General features: G+C 29.7%; 1 protein-coding gene across 1 annotated transcript in view; it reads left to right on the top strand.

Annotated features, from left to right (window-relative positions):
* Positions 1–7,450: 7,450 nt before the first annotated feature.
* LOC143240222 (uncharacterized) overlaps positions 7,451–21,400 on the top strand; it is a 74,646-nt gene continuing 60,696 nt past the window's right edge. Inside the window, exon 1 of the mRNA XM_076482343.1 lies at positions 7,451–7,813. Coding sequence (XP_076338458.1) covers positions 7,801–7,813 — 13 coding nt within the window. The 5' untranslated portion in view covers positions 7,451–7,800. The remainder of the gene's footprint in view (positions 7,814–21,400) is intronic.

Genomic DNA, 21,400 nt, shown 5'->3' with positions numbered 1-21,400 from the left:
TGCATAATCTCTGAAACCTCCTAAATATGTTTCAAACATTTGTTTTCAGCAAAATATTATATTTCATGTTATTTTATATACTTTAGCTTCTATACTGTCACTTAACTAATCTCATAATCATCATACAAAATTAAGAAATAAATATAAATGTATTTTTCAAGTCAGAATGACTAGGTATTATGACACAAAAATACAATATTTACTTTAAGTAGCTTAAGTCTCATAATGATATATATATATATATATATATTTTTTTTTATATATTTACCTTCAAGTCATGCCCAGCTAATATTACCTAACTTTGCATTGATGTGGTGCATGTGCATTCATGTCACATATTCAGTAATGTAAAACTGTCCATTTGTCTTCCCTGTCTTGGCTATGTTTTAGTGGACTAGTAGTTTGTAATATATAGCTACATTTCAATTATATATATGTGTATTGATTATTGCTATTTAGAAAAAAGTATGAAACTTATTTTCATTAAAATATAGAACAGTAAATCAACAACTAAAGTAAGCAATTATCTCTTCTGCTCTGGCCTTTGAACTTGGTTTCTGCTGGACAAAGGTTGCTAGGCCTTTTAAAATTTAACTTGTAGAGGATATCAAACAGTTTGTTTTTTGGCTTTATATGTTCAGTTGAATAACCAAAAATTCTAAATAACTACACTGACACCATAGAATTCCACTATAATTTGTTAAGCTTAGTAACTAAGATGTATTTGACTTTAAAAATATAAGACTTCAAGCAGACTAATGATACAACTTAACTTCTTGTAATCTTGGTTCAAAATAATGTGGTAGCCTTTTTACAGATTAAAATGTCTGAGAAGACCACTCTTGGGACATTCTAAGCTGTTGATTGGCTATTTACATTATATATTGAAGTAAGTGTATATTAGGAACCATTTCATAAAATGAAAAGAGTTGAATGAGGCCACCCTGTTTGATTGAGTGCATTAGCCACATCTTAGCAAAGTAAAAAGATATGAGATTCTTATTTTATATTCTAGCTTGTTAATATTAGTAATTTTAGTTCATAATGTGTATGAAACTATAGATTTAATATTTTGACATCATCAACATCTAATCTTAAATAATGTGACTCAATAAAATCTGTATTTAAGTGTGTTGCTTTAGTGTTTCCTTTTAAATTAAGAAATTAACTCATATATATTATTAAGGTTTGAATTATAAACTGCAATTCCATTCCAAACTTAGCGACATGGATTCATAAAATAATAGTCAATAAAACTTTGAATGCAAGTTAACAAACTCGATGGCATGGCCTTTGACCCGTGATCTGTCACAAAGGGGCTAAAGGGATGTATATTATTTTGGTTTTATACTTAAAGGTGCAAATGTTTTACTGTTTCTGTGTATGTGACCAATTCCACAGCTCAGAATTTTTAGTAAATTGTATGGCTCCATACAAGTATGCCTGCAGCATTTCTCTTGCAGAAGAATGAATATTGTGATAGAAAAAAACTACATGTCCAGTGGAGACAACTTGTTTCTGAATGTCAAGCATTACGAATTCCACATCCATGTGTATATATACAATGGATATTAATATCTGAAATCAGTAGATTCAGAAAACAAACAATCCATTTTTTTTTCTGTTACACAATACAACATCATGATAAGTGGTAGATGCTCATCCTAATTGGTACATACTATGGATGATATGGGTAAGTGCTAATTTTCATCAAAGAAACTGGATGACAGAATTTTGCAAACAACTGGCTATTCAAGTTGACATATTAATCCATTTGACTTTTTTAGGTGCTCCACCAGAATGTTAATGATGTAACCTGTAGCAACCAGCACCTTCCAGTTTTGTCTGTGTTGGACAGAGGACTAGCTATATTCAGTTTGATTCTCTGTGAAGAATCTGTACTTCTGTTCATAAATGTTTTTTACATGAAATTAACTAGAAAAGTAGCTTTTTCACATTTGTAAAGGTGGATGACACTACTTGGTATCCTTCAACCTTTGTATAGTGCAGGGTGAAATGTATGCTCTTCCTTAGCGATTTGGTTACCATTAGCTGCTCTTTAATTTGCCTATCAGACGTAATTCACAACATGTCATCCTGCTCTTGTAAGTGACTCAAGTGCCAGATATAGAACGTAGTGGTTGTTAATTATGATAATTGTTATCATCAAATAGAAAATAATTTTTACTACTCGTAGTTGACTTATTAAAATTTTAATTACATCAGCATACAATACAAAAATGAGTTGACTTTTTTGTATGGGGTAAATCAATGTGACCAACTTTATAACCACAATTTAATCATCAGCTTCTATACTGTAACTTTTAATATGCTATGTGTATCTTCACAAAATGTGCAATGGTTAGGTAAACATTACAAGTCTTTTGCATTCCAAACAGTAGATTTATAATTTACTATTTTTGGTATAGATTGGTTCATGACTATATGGAGTCAGTGTTGACTACTTTAAGTTCAAAGTGATTGTAATATAAAGATCAAAAATATTTTTCTTCATCTCACAGTTTTTAAATTTCATTTGCATACCATCTAAAACCTGCTAAATAAACTCCATACTTTTTTTCTGTAAAACTTTATATTTTATCTGATATTTGCTCTACCTTTACTGTATAATAACTCAGTCAAGTGGAATGATCTTGCACCCACCATAAAAACACAAATGTAAAATAAATGTAAGTTCCTCACTTTTTTTCTTTCTAGAATTTTTCACATTGTAACTGAAAACCATTTATTTATTTCAAATGGCTTAAGGCTTCTAACAGTTTACACCTTTTTAGTTGTGTCTCAGTAGCCCATAGAACAGCTCCGAGTTTTTTTTTTTAAAGTACAAACCTTTAGCTCGTAGCTTCCTCATCTCTAGATTGAGTTGAGGTCTAATTACAGTTATGGACCCTTTTGACTGATCTATTTGATAATGCCAAAAGTCTCTTAGATTAATTTATTCTGATCCTGCCTGAAATGATCTGAATTTGGAAGTAGATTGGTAGAGATGCTAATGAGTAATAAAATTGAATTGGGTAAATACATGTCCCATTCTTGGTTTGTTGGTGCACAGAAATATAGCTGATAAAAAAGGGGAAACAAGAGTTGTATAGATTAATTTATACTAATTCTATACATGCTTTTAGGGATTCCCTCTTTTTATACTTTGTTTTATTGTTCTTTGAACAGTATCTAAATTAAAATACTGCCATATTAGTTGTAAATCACTTAATCAATCTGCAAGGATGTAGCTCAAGTTAACCTATTGAATGATGTGACATACAAGCTGTTTGCAAGCTACCTCATGAAGAATTATTATTATTGTTATTATTTTTCATCATTTTGCCAAATTATCCTACTGTAACCTGATCAGTTTCTAACTTTTACATTTAAGTTACTGTTATAATAATAATAATAAATAAATAAATTAACAAAAACAAAAATATAATACTTTTCTTTGACCTCTTGGTTTTTTTTGTCAGTTGTCAATGAAATTTAATACTTTTTTTTATGCTGATGGTACAAGTAAACTAAATAATTTTTATTTACTTAAACAACGTATATAACAATACAAAATAATGACATTCATAAAGCAACCAATGTCCAATAAGTATTATAATTTAACTCGTAACTATGGTACAAGAGCTTTAAAGTAACTTCTTAAGCTTCTCAACCTCAACACAGTGAGAGAAATTTTCAAAAGGCAAAGTAAACAATACTTTGTACTGAAAGTAACATAACCTGTAATTTAATAGGTTAAAACTTTCTTTTGGTTATACATGATACAAAAAAGCAATTTGTGAAAGAGAGAATGTAACAGATGGGTCTGAATTTCTAGTTTATATCTCTAAAGTCTAAACAAAGAATATTGAAGGCTGTAAAATTAGATTTTGCATTAGTATTATCTGTATTATAATGACTAATTTATGTTAAACTTTGTATTTCAGAGAGGGGTGGTAAATAAATTAGCAAATGAGTGAGACCTTAAGAATAATTATCATGATTCTTATATGAGAAGAGATTGAGAATTTATTCAGACATTTCTTTTTAGAACAATATAATATTAAAACTTTATGTGTTAATAAAAACTGTGTTTTAATGCTAACTTTATTCATATACATTGATAGTAAAGTAGTTTACTTCAGTTTTGAATGTAACTGTAGAAGGTTGTGACATGGGTATTTAACCCTATTTGTATGGACATGGGTAAATAATTTTAGTGGTATTAAGTGATTCTATTATCTGAACCAATATCTGTTGTGATCATTCGTTTCAAGATATATTTGAGACAAAACAGTAATGTTTATTTGGTAGTGTGTCCATTACATACATCATTGCTTGAGCAAAATGTTCACTGATATTAATTGTATATGTACCTGTCGCATAATGTTCATAATAATAAAATACTTATGGGAAATAATGAAGAACTGAGTTAATTTATATGAAAGTAGTGGTTATTACTGTAATCAATAATTTGCTTGTAGAAGTTTAAACTGTGATCACTGTCATGTTTTTAAGCTATATAAAATGTATTTATTTAGATTTTGTTCAGAATATTTGTGTGGTAACAGAAATTTGCTGTGATCATAGACTACGTTTATTGGTTTGCTAGTTCTTCTAATGCTGAGTAAATGTTAATTCCAGTAAAAAAAAGTAGTGGTAAGTTGTGTTGAAATACATAAATATTATTTATTTTTAACTGAAAGACTTACACATTTTGTGAAGATGTATACATTGTATTGAAAGTTAGGAGTATTTAGATGTATAAAGACTTTAAACAAGTACAAAGAGGTCATGTGATCAGTCAGATTGACTGAGCTCATATTGAAAGAGTTAAATTCTCAATCTTCATTTTTATATATTTTATGTCACTTCTTTGTTCTGAATTGTGCATTTTAGGATTTCTTTCCACCTCTGTCTTTTTATATTTCTAAGGATTTGTTTACTAATAGGTTGGCCCGATATGGCCAGGTGGTTAAGGCACTTGACTAATAATCTTAGGGTCACAGATTTGAATTCCTGTCACACCAAACATGCTCACCCTTTCAGTCATGGAGCAGTGTAATGTGATGGTTACTCCCACTCTTTGTTGGTAAAAGAGTAGCCCAAGAGTTGGCAGTGGGGGGTGATGAATAGCTGCCTTCCCTCTAGTCTTACACTGCTAAATTAGGGGTGGCTAGCACAGATAGCCCTCGTGTAGCTTTGCACAAAATTCAAAACAAACCAAATGAAACAAAACTAATAGGTTAGATTTCGCTGTAATAAAATTAAAATGTATATCATATGTTCTTGCTATACTGTACGCCATAAACCAAGACTTATTTGCTATGTTCCTTCTAGCACATACTGTTTTAAAAAGAATCTGAATAACTCTCTCTGACATTGGTGATATTGGATTAGTTCTAACTAATAAAAAGAAATCTCAGTATTTTCCTTATGATGTTAGCATGTTTACATGATCAGTTTTGAGCTGTTCTGTGTTAATTTTATAGATTGTTATTACCAAGATACCCTGAACCAGGTAGTAAAACATTTTAATGTACATTTGAAAGTGCTTTATTTATAGAATATCAAATAAAGTATAATGGTTTTACTAAATTGTATTTTTGATGCATGTTAATGTTTTGTGTTGTAAGTTACATGATGGAATTAAGTTTTGGTGAAGTATTAACAGCAACATCCCCCCCTATAAAAGGGGAGAAACTTTCATTGAGATTTTAGAGTAAAAGACTACAAGACCCATTTACAAGTACTGTATGTTTCTTTCTTTTTTATTTATTGTTATAAAGTGCCTAAAAGGTAAAAAGTAGAAACTTTTCAGGTTAGATAATAAAAAAATGGAAAATATTAAAAAAAACAAAAAACTTCATGACACAGTTATGTTTTGCAGTGCAGTATGTTGTAATTTGATTGAGCTTAGTGGTAACCCAGTATCATTGGGTCTTTGCATGAGGCTTTCCTATAGTGGTAATTTGCTTTGACACTATTTTAAGTAGCAGTAAAGCAGTAAATCAAGTAGATTGGAATATTTGATTTCTATAAACTTTGGCTGTAAGAATAAATAGTGTGTAATATCTGTAACAATATAAACTCATTATAGAAAGATAAAGAAAGTGTAAATTAGATTTCTTTAGTATGTTTTTTTGGTGATTACAAGGTCATTGAAAATGGTTGACCTTATGTATGGTGTTAGGTTAAAGGAAATAACATAAAATATATAGGTTTACTGAAACAAAGTTTGATGTTTATTTGTGAGGTTTTAGTGACTATGCAAATGAAATATGAAAACTTTTGAATTACAAAAGTTTTAATTTAATCTGAAAATTATCTACCAATCAAGTAGTTACAATGAAAGTGAGACTGACTTCCTAAATTCACACACAAAATGTTTAGTAAAAAAATTTAAAAATAATATTTTTGTGTAAAATAGACTAATAAATTGTGGTAAAATTTGGTTAAATATTGTTTAGAAACACTTGCTACATTAAAACTTTTAGTGTATGTAGTTTCATGGTTACATGGGAGTTGAAAGTTTTTTTTTTCTAAATGACTGATCCAATGTATAAAGAATTAAAAGTATATATATAATGATAAAAAATGGCAGTGATTGTATCATCTTATGGTCATTAATATGGTTATATCTCTGCAACTTAAAACAATTATATTGAGTTTTAAAATTAGACATTTGTTTCAGGAGAGTTAATCTTCAAAATTTGAAGAGTTAATTATGGCTTTGGTTTTAGATATAATTGCTATATACCCAGGTAGTTTTTTGTTTTTTTGTAAGATACATTTATCTATATAAATATACATATACATATCATAACATCTCTTTTCATTGTGATCCACTCAAAACCAAAGATCAAAGTCATGCACAATAAAGTTACTCAGATAAAATTCAAAATAAAAAAAGGTTTAAGATGCCTGCAAGTTAGAAACTTCCAGTTGGTAAAGGTAATTTGAAGGCAAATTGTTAGTGGAAAAACATGATATGTTAGAGTTAACCTCTGAAAAGGAATTGATCTTATATATACACATACACACACACACACACACTAATTTTGAGCAAGTGGTGTAGAATACATAGCAATAAAAAGAAATAAAATGTTAATTACATTTTAGTATGTTACTTAAACATGCATTAAAGTCTGAAATTATTTTGGGATTTAGAAGTAAAATTGTCAAAAGATTCATTTTAAGTTCACTTATTGATTGAGTATTTTATTACAAATTACAGCTTAATTTACAGTAAGGTAGATTTGTTTTTAGAACTGGTATGGCATTTTGATAATTGTTGCAATCATATTCAAGTGTACAAGCTTAAACTTTAAAGAAAGTTTTGGTATTGAAAACAAAATTCAACAAAAATTAACATTGTACTTAAATTTTAGAACTGCAATTTGTAATTAGAAAATAGTAAAATTTATTGTTTAATACTTTTAAATTAATTTTTTATTTCAATAGTGTCTGGTGTAGGAGTGAGTAAAGTTCATCTCCTGTCAGACAGCAACAAAACTGAATACATTTTGCATGGAGAAGGTGCTACCATAACTTGCCATTATATATTGGATCCAACAGAAAATGTTACTGCAATCCATTGGATGAAGGATGGAGAAGAAGTTTATGTTTGGAGGCTTGGACAGAAGCCACTTTCCAAGGGTGTTCTTAAAGGTCGAGTGAATGAGAATACTTTGTCTACAAGTACAATAGAAGTTAAAGAAGCTCACATGGACATGCATGGAACCTACACATGTAAAGTCATAACCAACAAAGGAACAGCACAAAATGTAAAAATACATTATGATTATTGTAGGTAAGTTTTATTAACAACTTTAAAGTGATACAAAACATTTACATGTACAATTCTTGGTACAGAAAGTTTAGTTACCTTTTTTTATCAAATTACATTGGTTATACTTTTGCAGAACACTAGTTACTTAACATCTGTGAAGTATATTGTTCATATGTTGTGTAATCTGCTTGATCAAGCCATGCAATTGTTTAAATATAGTCATTGTAGTTAGTTTTGGAAATCATGGATAAGAGCAGTAGGCAGTAGCCAGTCCTATTTTTGGAGATGGATGATAGTTCAATGTTGGAATATCATTGCCATTGAAAAAACCTTACATCTAGTTATCCACATTCCAGAATCTAAGGATATCTTTAGTTGAAAAGAACTTTGGTAGTGGCTGACTTTCAGTACCTGAATATGTATTGATTTTGATTTTGAAATAACATGGCTTATGCCTAGTGCCAAAAATTACTTGTATTTTCTATATAATATCTATAATAACTTAAAAACTTCAAATCCCATTTTTATTTACAGCATTTAATATAATTGTTAGTATGGTTTATTTGAAGTTAAACATTGACCTTTGATGACAAATGTTAAACTTTTTTTAGCCAAAACATCAAGATTTCTGACTTCAGGATACCACAAGTAACTAAACAAACTAATCCCACTTAAGAGCAGTGTTAATTGTTGCTAGTTGATCACAATTGATTTTAGATACCCTTTTTTGGGAAGTAGGTGAATGATAAATTTGCAAGTAGCAAAATAAGTTTAACATTTCATTATATCAAAACATGGACAAATAAGAAAGTGGAGATAGTTAGGCCTTTAATATTTGCTTATAGTACAAATGTATAACATGGATTTGTAATGATAGTTTATTGTGAGGCAGTTACCAAATTACATATAGTATATATGTAAGTTCTTAGAATACACAATTAGAAACAATGTTATATAGATCACCAACTTAAGGAGGTTCACATAAGAATAAGGGAACAAATTCTTTTATGAAGAAGTGACATTTTTTGATATTGTATGTGTACAGTTATGCTTAACAGTGTATCAAGGGTCTAAGTATTATGATATTAAATATAAAGACTTGTAATTCTTGTACACATTTTTAAGAGTTATTTATCTTACAGAAAAATCAAATCTTGTATTACTTCCTGCATTGAGTCAGGGTGACTCTAGCTGACCAACCTTTCATGGTTATGTACATGACTGACCCTGGCTGACTGATTACTATAATTTTAGTTTAAATTTTATTTTAGTTGCTGTGGGGTTTGTGAGTGTGAGGTGGGATTTGTTGACTAATCATGAGATACTTCTAATAAGGACTGGAATATTTTTACTGGAGGTTGTAGAAAATCTACACAAAGTTACATCATTGGCTATACCATTTATCTTCACTGCAACTTCAGACATCTTTTGTGAATGAAACTGTTCTCCATGTGTTCATTAGCTTATTTTTACACTAAATCTTGTTAAATATCTGATGATTTTAAAGTATATTTTTGCTACTAAGAACTCTCCATATGTATTCATATAAGACATGTTTTACCATTGACAACTAACCAAATGTTAAAATTGTAGCATGCAGGTTTGTTATGTGATATAATGTAGTTTTAGTTAATTGTGTAAGATGTGTGATTAGAATTAACCAATAGTTTTATATGTATTTTAATGCCATTCTGTGAAGGATTGGATTATTACTTCTTTTTGGCATCATGTTGATGCAAATTTACATTTTGGGTAATACATATTCCTAATATGTGTTCTTAATATTTGTATATTCAAAATTTTCTGTTTATGATTACTTCAATTTCTCTGAAAAATACTTCTGTTTTTTTCATGGGCATGTGAAACATGTGAAAGGAGAAAACTATCATGAGGAAACCTACAAGTGATCCTCTGGAATACACTATATCTACATTATGTATTATTGGCCGGGGGTATACATTGGGATTGGTGGGATAGCCTCTGCCCAAAGTTTGGTGGTACATTCCTACAATAATCACCAAGCTATCCCATGCAACATTATATCCTCAAGGGACCAATCCCAGTAAGGTAGAGCATCAGGAGTAGTTGGGAGTAAACTATGCAACATTATCTTCTGGATGAAACTAGACAAAGGCTGGAATGCATGTATCACCAGCAGAATATCCTGAGTAACCACAATCCACAGAATAATAAGTTCCAGGGTCACACAACATCAACCTCAGGGATACTGCACAAAGGTAGTGTGATTGAGTCACTAGGTGCCAGATAGTATACCCTGGTAGGATGTATGGTTAACTGTACATGTTAGTAACCTAACATCCACCTGCAACGATCCCTACAATCCCGAACCTGTTTATACTCTCATCCTTAAGACATGTGTCCATCAACAATCACATTCAAATTCTCTCTTTCTTAACCTGAAGATGACCTAGTAGAGTCAAAACGTTGTTCCCTCCTTATCAATAACATTGTTAATACCCCTAACAGACGTTCTGAGATACATATTGAGTTTTTGTTTTGTTTCATGTGCTGAGTTCCAGGGAATGTATTATCCAGTGTGCATTATTTTTCTGTGGTTTTCTGTTTTGAATTGTGTATTGGTTCTAGTTATCTTGAGATTAAGAAATGCAATTTGGTTAGTTTTTTTCCTGTTCACAGGTGAACCTAATGTTGGGAGTGTATCGAGTTAACATGGTTGAAAAAGTAAGTTTGTGTTCTGTAGAGGTGAATCCAGCAATTGTGTCATCAGTATACCTGTAACAGTATAGTGGTAGGTGTAAGGCTGAATTGATCGCTTGAGATTCAGTCTGTGTCATAAAAATGTTGGCTAGAACAGGTGACACAGGACTTTCCATAATTAGGCCATTTATTTGTAGGTAGTTTTGGTTATTGAATATAAAGTTAGTTTTGATGGTAGTGAATTCTATAATGGTTGCTAATTGGTTGCTGAGAATGTGTATCTGTGGGTTGGGATCTCAGATATAATGTTCTAAAGCTATCTTGCAGACTTCAGTGGTAGGGACTTCTATAAAGAGAGAGATTACATCAAAACTGTGATTAAGACTTTATGGTTTAGTTGATTAAGAATACATTTAGTGTTAAAAGAGTCTTCGAAAAGGAGCCAGCTGATGTTACATGTATAGAAAATGCCCAGGATATATATTTAACAACTGGTAACAACTGCCACAACTTCTATATTGGACGAACAAGCAGAAAAATGGAAACTAGATTCAAAGAACATAAAAAAAACACTTTCACATGTTTCTCACCACTGCAACTTAAATAAACACAACATAATCATAGAAAACACCCAGATACTAAGTAGGGAAACAAATGTAAACAAACACAAAATCAAAGAAGCCCTACTTATACAACAACTAAACAGGTTTGCTAGATATAGGAGGAGCCCAAACACTGTTGGAAGAAGAGGGCTGACTCAGTTATAGACAAATCTTCCAAAGAATGATGAGTGAAAAATCCCTACTGAGACTTCCTGACCTGAAACCTATTTAATGACACTGAAAGTAGTAAACAAAGTAGGGAAAATAAAATGGCAAATCAAGGTTAATTGATTTGGCCAAATACAACAGTGAAGAAACGAGAAAAATTACAGAAATGGTAAAGCACTACTTCACAAAAAAGAAAAGAAATTACTGGATTAAATAAGTACAATTTCAAAGCATTTGTATTAGACAACTGCCTAATGAGAAGTGAGGGTTTGGAAGAATCAGAGGAAGTTACATGTCATGTAAACTGTGATTAACAATGGAGAATTGTTTCATGATGATTTATATGTGAAGATGCAAAGAGCTGCATTAATCATTAGGTAGATGGGAGTTTCAAGGCTTTTGGCATACAAAAAGTTTTGCACATAGAGAGAAGCACTGAACGAGAGTAGCTCACTATTGTGTGAGAGAAGATACAGTACATTATCAGAAAGGAATTGAATAGTAAGTGAGGTAACTACTACTTATGCTACAGACACTAAAATGCTATACCTAAATAATGTCATTAAAATAACAATAATTTTCTTTACCTGCATTTTTCTACAATATTATACATAAACCCAAAATCTAAAATTTGCTTACATAATTGTGAGGGTATATAAATTTTAAAAGTACAAAAATAAAAGGTGTAACACAATAAAGTATATTACAATAAATTTTGCAAAGTAAAATATCTTATCAAGTTATAGGCATAATCTACACCATGTAACTGGAGTTATTGTAATACAGTTAAACTTTAAAAACATCAGGAAACAAATAGGTGGTTTTCTTTAACAGCTAATGCAATCTGTTAACTTTCACTAGATTACAATGACTATCATATCATAGTTGACAGAGGAACACAAGTTCTAGAAGATTCAGTCATTTGAGAGAAGGGCAGCCAGAGCCTTCTACATTGGAAGCTACTAATCAGTTTGGTCTTTTTTTTTTTTCTTTAACCCTTTTATATGTAGTTTCTTATAATTCCAGCAAACCTCTTTGGAGATGGAATATGGTTGAGTATAATTCAATCTCTATCCTGTCACTCTGGATTCATGCAGAACCATTTTTGTACCATCTACTTGTTGTCACACTTCTTTGTTGATGAGTTTATCTGGATATGGAAGTTTGAATGTGTAACTTTATTCCCAGGATGTGGTGTATGATTTCATAATTGTTTCATAAAACAACTAAAATATTTCAAATATTTTACCACATTCCTTTCTGTGTAGGCTGAGTGTTTGTACAATTCAGTTTCTCACTACACTGTTCCTTGTACATAATAGTTCAGAATCAAATTATTGATCAATACTTTTTTGAACATGGAAAATCCTTCATAGTTAGTACATGGCATTTGAATTCACTGTTAGTTCTTTAATGAAATGATACTCTAACAGATGGAAACCTTTCAAATCTTTCTAGCCTGGGCATCTGTAAAACACATGGTTATTAATTAAATTACACTATCATTAACTCTTAACATTATGGATTTATAAATAGTTTTTTTTAACTGTACGCAGCTTACATACCTCACTTCAACACTGTCACTGACTTTTCTAATTATGGTAAACACGCTTGGTTTCATTTTCCTCGTCTTTATTCACACTTTTCCATATCTTTCTTTTTCATACATTTTCTGTTATTGTTGTTATCATACCTTTGAATATATTAAAAATTATATCAAATAATCTATTTGATATATCAGTTTGTCTCCTCTTTGTCTTTTAACTCATTTATTTGACTTCAGGTTCTTTTTACATCATTAATATTTAAAGTAAATTTGAAAATTTTCAATACTGTGTGGATTATAGTTAACTAACCTTATCAGATGAATATGTGTTTGTACATACTTTGGTCTCATCTAAATCATCCAGGCTGCTTCTGAGGAGGTTGTACTTTTATTACTTCTCTCATAGTTATTTATCTTTCTAACATTCCTAATACATCAAGTTACTACAGCTTAAATGTGTCAAAATTGATACATACAATTATTAAACATAATGCTAGCAGAATCAAGGTAATTAGCTTCTAAGAATTAGCCAGGTTTCTTTCTGACACTTTCTTTAATTTGCTCAGATTTTAAGTGAAATCGTTAATAGCTAATCTTGATCCATCCAGGGAAGAAAGTTAATAATGTTTTTTTGGTAATCAAGCTGATATTCATCTAGTTTAGAACATACAATAGATGATGTTGTTCCTAACACTAAACAACCAAACACTGGGTTTTTGAGTTCTATAAAGAATAAAATGACTTGGGGGAATAATTACAATATTTTCACATAATTTTAAGATTTTATCTTTTATCCCCTGAAATATTACATAACTATGCTAGAACACTAGTGTTGAATATACGCTTTGGTCCATCAATGCAGTTTGTTATATCAATTTTCAGTCACTCATCTGTAAATAAGTTTGTTGGTTACTAGAAATTCATGTATAAAGATTTTAAGTGTTTGTTGTTATTGTAAAATAATTTTACTATTTGACTGATAACAAAAGTATATTTGTAATTTATGTATTCTCTCTGTTGCCTTTAAAGATATTTCTGTAATCATTTTTAATATATCTTCAAGAGTTGCTGTCTTTAAATCTGCACTTAGGTAGCATGTGTAAATCTCATTATTGTGTATGTATCATAAACTAAGTATGTTGGTTGTCATCTTTTATTTTCATTCAGCACTTTTTTTACTTTGCTAAGAGATAAAAAATGAGCTAACATTTTCCATCAGCTGTTATACTGAGTTCTTGCATTAATGTTGTTAATTTTTTTTCTACTGTTTATAAAACTGTGAATACCAACTGCTGTAAGATACTTTGAATTTAAAATTATTATTTTGGCCCCTACTTTATGCACCTCTTTGTTTCATTCTAGCATATATTAACTCATTATTGCTGTTCAGTAATAAAGCTGGGTGATTTAAGTAATATAACTAGCTTCCTATAAGTAACCATTACATCAATTAGTGTCTTGTAAGCTAAGCATTTCATCTCAATTATGATTAAATCAATTTTAATGAAAATAATTAAATATTCAAAACTAAGGTTTCAGATTTTAACTGTTTCAACTATCCAAGTACTCAATGCTTGCTTGCAAAGTCTTCATTATTGCAAAGCTACTAAATCCATCTGCTGCTTTCACTAAATTTGGACTGCTGACAAGGTGGAAGGCAATTGGCTGGCAGCACACAATACCGGTTTTCCATGGCAACTGTATTAGCAGGTGTATATCTAGGAAAGAGGGGCCAAACCCCTACCTATCCACCTAATTTTTATTTTAAGAAATTGGCAGCATGATGTTATATAAGAAGGCACAGTGGTGTGAACAGCACTTCATTTCTTTTCCAAAAATTAACAAAATAAACAGCCACATATTCTTATATTACACTGCTGTATTAAAAAAGAAATGTTAAATGTCAGTTCTTTTATTGGTCTGTTAATTACCATAAAAGTTTTACAGGTTTTGAAGCCAACACAGCTGGCATTTTCAGCTATCCAGTTACTCCTCTTCCAAAAACTAATTATTTCTAAATAAATACAGTCATATAAACATTCGATTAATCTTTGCCATGGTAAATTGTTGTGCTTTGACTTTTTACAAACATATGAATATTTAGTTAGACATGAGATTTGTTTTCACCAGTTACTGTTGTTTAGGGCTCTTGGAGCTCTTAAACTTGTTACAGAATTGAATTTTCATCGCTTAAAAATTAAAATACTCATAAGAATGATGTATTTTGTATTTTGATGAACAAAATAAGCAAAATGCTGATAAAGATCCAGTTGGATCCACATTCGTGATCCACTCATTTTGAGTAATTTTAAAAATGTTTCAGGTATGTACTCCATTGAGTGAACTTTTAACATTTTTATGAACTTCATAATTGTTTATCAATTCTCATATTCATTTTTGCACATTTTGAAAAATAATTTTATTTCAAAGAAGAAAAGAAATATTGAATTAACTGGTACGTGATGCAGGTCTATAGCAAAACTAGTCCTAGTTTCTGTGTTTTGTTTTTTACTGGTGATATTTATAAAGTAATAGTTCATTACTTTTATATAAAAATTTGTTGAGTTAAAATGTCATAAAGTAATATTTTATTTTCATCAACAAAAAATGAATTAGTTTTAGTATAACAGTGTTATGGAAATTTGGAATTTTCTTAATAATATTTTCAGGTTTTACATGTTTTTTACTTCTTTGCTTGCTTTGTCCATGGCCAGGTACAACAATCTAGTATAAATAAAGTAACTTGTTTATAAATTATTGTATATGGAAAAAAAATGTAGGATTTCTGCATTTTCACCCTTTGTTCCCACAAAGGTTTCAGACAATTTTATCTGTATGTAATTCCAACTCTATTTAAATAATTTAACTTTAAAATATCTGAGAACCAATCATTTTTCATTTTCTGACATTTATCTAGGGTAATTCATGAAGAAGAAAGTTCATGACTTTATTTCTGCATAGCTGTAAAGAGTTTTGCCTGTGAACACATCTGAATATAGATTTTAGTGAGTCATGTGGCATGTTGAAAGCAACACTGTTTAAAATTATATGTTTGTGATGTCAAAATACTAATTCTGTAATTTCATACAAATTACAAACTCAAATTACTAATGTTGACAAGCTACAATATAAAAATAAAAACTTCGTATATTTTTATTTTGCTGAGATACGGCTTATGTATTGAATTATTCAGGGTGGCCCTGTGCATTTCTTTTCATTTTAGTCTCTTTGGTCCCTTTAATTATGACGTGGATAACCAATCAATAGTTTAAAATGTCACCAGAGTAATTTTTCACACCATTTTCATCTTTGAAAGGCTTCCTTGTTCTTTTGACCCAAGATTTAAATGAGGTAGGTTGTGTCTTTCGTCTGCTCGAAGTTTCATATTTTATAAAATCTAAATAAATCTTAGTTAGTAAGCTTAACAAATTATAGTGAAATTCGTTGGTATCAGTGCAGTTATTTATGGGGTTTTTGGTTATTCAACTATATATGTATAAAAAAAACCTAAAAAAAACTTTAATATCTTCTATGTGTGAAATTTTAAAAGGCTTAGCAACAACTGAGTACAAAGGTTGTAGCAAGAAGAGGTTAATAATTTCTTTCTAAATAGTAGTAATCTGTATACATGTGTATATATATAATGTATAATATTGCAATGTGAATGTATGTTACAAAATACTAGTCTACTAAAACATGGGGAAGACCAATAGTCAGTTTTATATTACTGGATAAGTGATTTCTGAGTGCACATGCACTTCGTCAGTCCAAGTTACATAATGTTAGGTAGGCATAACTGAAAGGCCAATATAATAAAAAATAATAAATATATATGTTCGTATATAGCATTATGAGACTTATGCTACTTAGACTAAACATTTGTATTTTCATGTTATAATATGTTGACGTTCTAGCATGAAAAAAGCATAATTTCTTAATTTTTTTATGATGGTTATGAGATTGTTCAAATGACAGATCTTACATAAAGTATAGGAAGTAACATAAAATATAAAGTCTAACTAAAAACAATCATCTGAAATGTATTCAGAAAGTTTTTAAGATTATGCAAATAATATTTGTGATTTTTGGGATGAAAAAGTTTTTTTTTATCATAACACTTGAAATCCCTTTACATTCAAACTGGTAAATAAACAGACTCTATTTTCACAGACAAATCTTTAGTAAAAATATTTCATTAAAAAATCTGATTTTTGTGTTCAAAATGCTTGTAACCTTTACTAAAATTCTATCAAATTTTGTGAAGATACACGTGCTGTATCAAAAGTTATCATACAACTACTTAATACGTAAAAACGTGTAGATAAAACAGTGTATTAAAAAGAGTTAATACAATTTAATGCTGGTAAAATATTATTTTTCATAATATTTTCTAATCAAATGCATTTAATTTGGCATTAAGTATGTTTGCATTACATTTTAATACTTGCATTATGGAAATTTGATTTAACTGTAAATGTGTTTTTCTCTCCATCTTTAAAATTTAGTCTTGTCTTATAGTTAACTGGTTTCATAAAAAATTGAGTTATTTTTTCTGTCTAGATATTAAATGAATATAATATTTAAGTGGCGTGTCATCTGTGAGCTACTTATCAACCAATACTGCAATGATACACATTATCTAGGCTACACTAAAATGATCTTGTGTATTGTGTGTTTCTAATAACATTTGCAAATAACATCTTAACTTGTGTGGGTCTCTTATTTAGGGAACCTTGTATCTATTTTTGTTTGATTACAAAACCATGAGAATGCAAGTGATAATCATGTATTTCTGTACTATGTATTGGTGACATTCATATGGAAGCACATATGGAACTTTACATACCTGTACTATTTTTATCAGCTTCATTTCTCAGTGGTAGTGCCTTGTAGTATCTATAATGTGTTTGTTAGCCTGTCTTGTATCTAATGTTATGGTTTAGCAAGAATTAAATGTGCAACAAATGGAATATTATAAGTTCTTGTAACCTAGTTTTGTGAACCTTATGATACTACTGCCAGTGGTGTACTCTTTATATCTGCTGTTGTTTTTTACATTTTTGCTAAAACATCTGAATATAAAATGTGATCTTGATGCCACACACTATCTCTTAAATGAATTTCTTGCCACCATTTTTCTTCATAAATAACATTATCTAAATCAAAAACTAATTAATAATCATATTCACGATTTTTCATTATTTCCTTAATTTTGTCATCAGTTGTTTTGAAATAACTGTATAGTCTTCTACTCTAATTCTATTTAATGGAGTTTCATTAGTGTTTATTGACCTGGTCTGTGTATTTTTTCAAATTTATAATCTTACAATAACAGTGACTATCTTTGCAGTCTTAAAGATGGATTCTTTAGTATTATTCACCACCACAAATGTGTATGATATATAATTATATTGAACTTTCTACTGTGCAGGTAATAACAGAATGTTTTAATACTCTGTACTGCTGTTAAACATTCTTGCTTGGTTAGTGAGTAAATTACCTCAGTTTTACTTAACTGTCTGTATTGATATGGTGTGGGGTGTTCCTTTCCATTTTAATCTGAGTGTGCTAAAACTTCTATTACATAACTAGAAGCATCTAGAATTAAACAATTTGTGACAATAGTAAATTATTTGTGGTTAATATTAATATTATCCATAAATAAATTGAAAAATATGGTTACAAGAAATTCCATGTAAAAAAATCATAATTTTTAATAGTAATCATGAAATTATATTAAGAAGTAAACTGTTGATCACTGAAACTTTCTTGTGGAGAGCTTAAAGGTCATTAGCCACTCAAAGTCATTTGTGTTTTGTAAGTAACTGGCATTAAATATTTGGGTATTTATTCAGTGTACTAGGATGGAAAGGCCTACACCAGGTAGCTGAGCTTGTCTCAGCTCACCTGATTTATACTTGAACAGATTTTAACATGTTGGCTCCCACATGATCCACTGGTGAGCCATGATAGTCTTCCAGTAAAACCCACACCACCTAGTAGTGAGTCATGCTATATTTTCTTTTTAAAGGACTACTTATTGATTGAAAAACAATGGCTACTTATACACTCTTCCTAAAAAAAAATTAATTGTAAAATGACTAGTGGGACTCTGGAAAGTATCAGCAAAATAGGCTTGGAAGCCAATGTGTTAAAAAGAAAGGGAGGAAGATGGGGCCTTAAAACTATTAAGGCAAGGGTTTTTATTTCTGTTTTAACATCAGTTTGTGATTATTGAATAAAAGAGTAGAGGTTGGAAGTCTTATAGAAATATAGGATGACATATTTTTACAATAACAATATTTTATGCCTTTTTATAAATCATGTGACAAAAAATGGGGGTTGAAGTTAGAAATTTTACATTGTTCAATTTTTGGGGTGGTTTATTTTTACTTTAAAGTTATATTTAAATATCAACAGTAACTGCTTTCTCACACTGATTACTCACAATGAAAGGTGGTAGTAGTTGAGACATTATTGGTTTAAGCACTCAACTCTTGTCACTTAAGTGATTCTCCATAGTTGCTGGTTTTTTTTACATTAGCATCTGGATCCTATCTGGGAGATGAAATGCCCCCAATACCTTTGGGTACTATGGCCATAGACATTATTCATTATGGCTTAATGATGACAACAAGAACAACTGGTAATGAAAAAATAATTTTGGTTTTTAGTCTTATTATAGTGTTTTTAATTTGTATTAAGTTCCTTATTGTTTTATAGTCCTGATTTAATCACTTATTGCCAATTAATGTATGCAATATCATTGGAACTACTGACCTATTTATCACTGCACATATTTGTGAGTGTATGCATATTTATGTATGTCTTTGATGAGAAAGACAGTTTACTAATTTTCCGTCAAGTAATGACTTTTCTGAAACATAGTAATTTCTTTTGCTTTGTTGTGTGCTACAGTGGTACTTTGTGGAACAATAATTACAATATTGAACTTATTACTTTGCAGTGTTCTACAAATAACAAATATTGAGAGTTTGCAGATATTTTCCACTGACTCAAAGGTATGTTATAAATTTAAAACTGTTTGATAAGAAAAGTATGTAATTATCACATTCTTAACTGATTACTTTTGATTTATTTTCTAGTTTCATGCATGTATGTATGTAAAAATCTAAATTTATAATTTATGTTTACTGTATTGCATAACATTTATCAACTTTTAGCTCAAAATATAAAATATGTCCAGAAAACAGCTGGGAAACTGCTGTTTAATTTTTTTGCAAGAGTGTCATTTGCTGTTCTTGACTTGTTTGGTAAGTGTTTTTATTTTATTTTGTATACTAAGCATTCTACTTTTTAAAATTTAAAGGGTTATTTCACTTAGGTCAAGGAGTAACAAATTTTTTAGAAAAAATTAAGAAATAAAGTGATTTATAACATTTGTTGTTTAATAACCATATTATGTGAAATATCTGATTTCACAAAATAACAGCCTTGCATAAGTTCTGATAGCTGAAAAACGTACCTTTCAAAGAGTAAAGATCAAATAATATTACTGATTTAAAAATCTTTTTACATTTGATATCTATGGATGCTGGCATGAATATAGTTCATTTTCCACAGTCTGCTGACCTAATAGGTGTTTCTGTGGAAAATGAACTATATTCATGCCAACATCCATAGATATCAAATGTAAAAAGGATTTTAAATCAGTAATACTATTTGATCTTTACTCTTTGAAAGGTACGTTTTTCAGCTATCAGAGCTTATGCAAAGATAATTATTTATTTAAAAAGAGAACACTCATGAAAATATTAGACACTGTGCATATAGAATTATGTACTGTGGCATGTTGGAAAACTTAGAATTGAAAGCAGTGTCTATTCTTTCTTGTGTATTTGTGAGGACTAGAATAAGATTCGTTTCTCCTGATGGTGCATACAAAAGTTTTGTTTCTGGTCATTTGCCTAGACAGCATTTGTAATGTGTATATTGATATTTATGAATATCAAAATTTTCAAACACTATGATTGTGGTCAAGATCTTGCCAAATATACTTGCACAGAAACATACTGTAGACCTTCAAATAAAAAAAAGTATTGATTGAAAACGTTGAAACAATAACAATATGATAACACACATGAAGTAAATTATTAATGAGTTTATATAGTTTTACAGAAATGGACTTTCAGATAATGAAAACAAAAGTATCTTAAAACTTGTTTATTTAAATGCTAAGAAATTAATTTGTTTAATATGTGTCTAATTCAATTACTTAATTGTTACACAGTTCATGTATATGTGCTAGGTGTGTTATCTGATTTGACCTGCTACAGGTGCATATGTAACAAAATAATTTAAAAATAAGTATATTAGCTAATCCTACTTCAAATACTAACTTCAGTAAATAATTGTTTCTGTTTTTAATCATCACAACTATGAAACCTTTGGTAGTAATAACAGGTTTGGATTAGTCTGATTATTTAAGTCCTATGGAGAATGACAGATTGTTTAAATATTGGCTCATTGTTGTATTAAGTGATGTACTGGATTTAGTAATAAACTTTTTACTAAGAAATGTGCTGGAGCAAATTTAAGATGATTGTTGGAACATTACTAGTTCCTCCTGTCTAGTTATCTAAAAATTGGAAA

Source organism: Tachypleus tridentatus, chromosome 2 (genome assembly GCF_004210375.1).
Source record: "Tachypleus tridentatus isolate NWPU-2018 chromosome 2, ASM421037v1, whole genome shotgun sequence".
Taxonomy (NCBI): Eukaryota; Metazoa; Arthropoda; class Merostomata; order Xiphosura; family Limulidae; genus Tachypleus; species Tachypleus tridentatus.
This window is presented reverse-complemented; position numbering and strand designations above follow the sequence as displayed.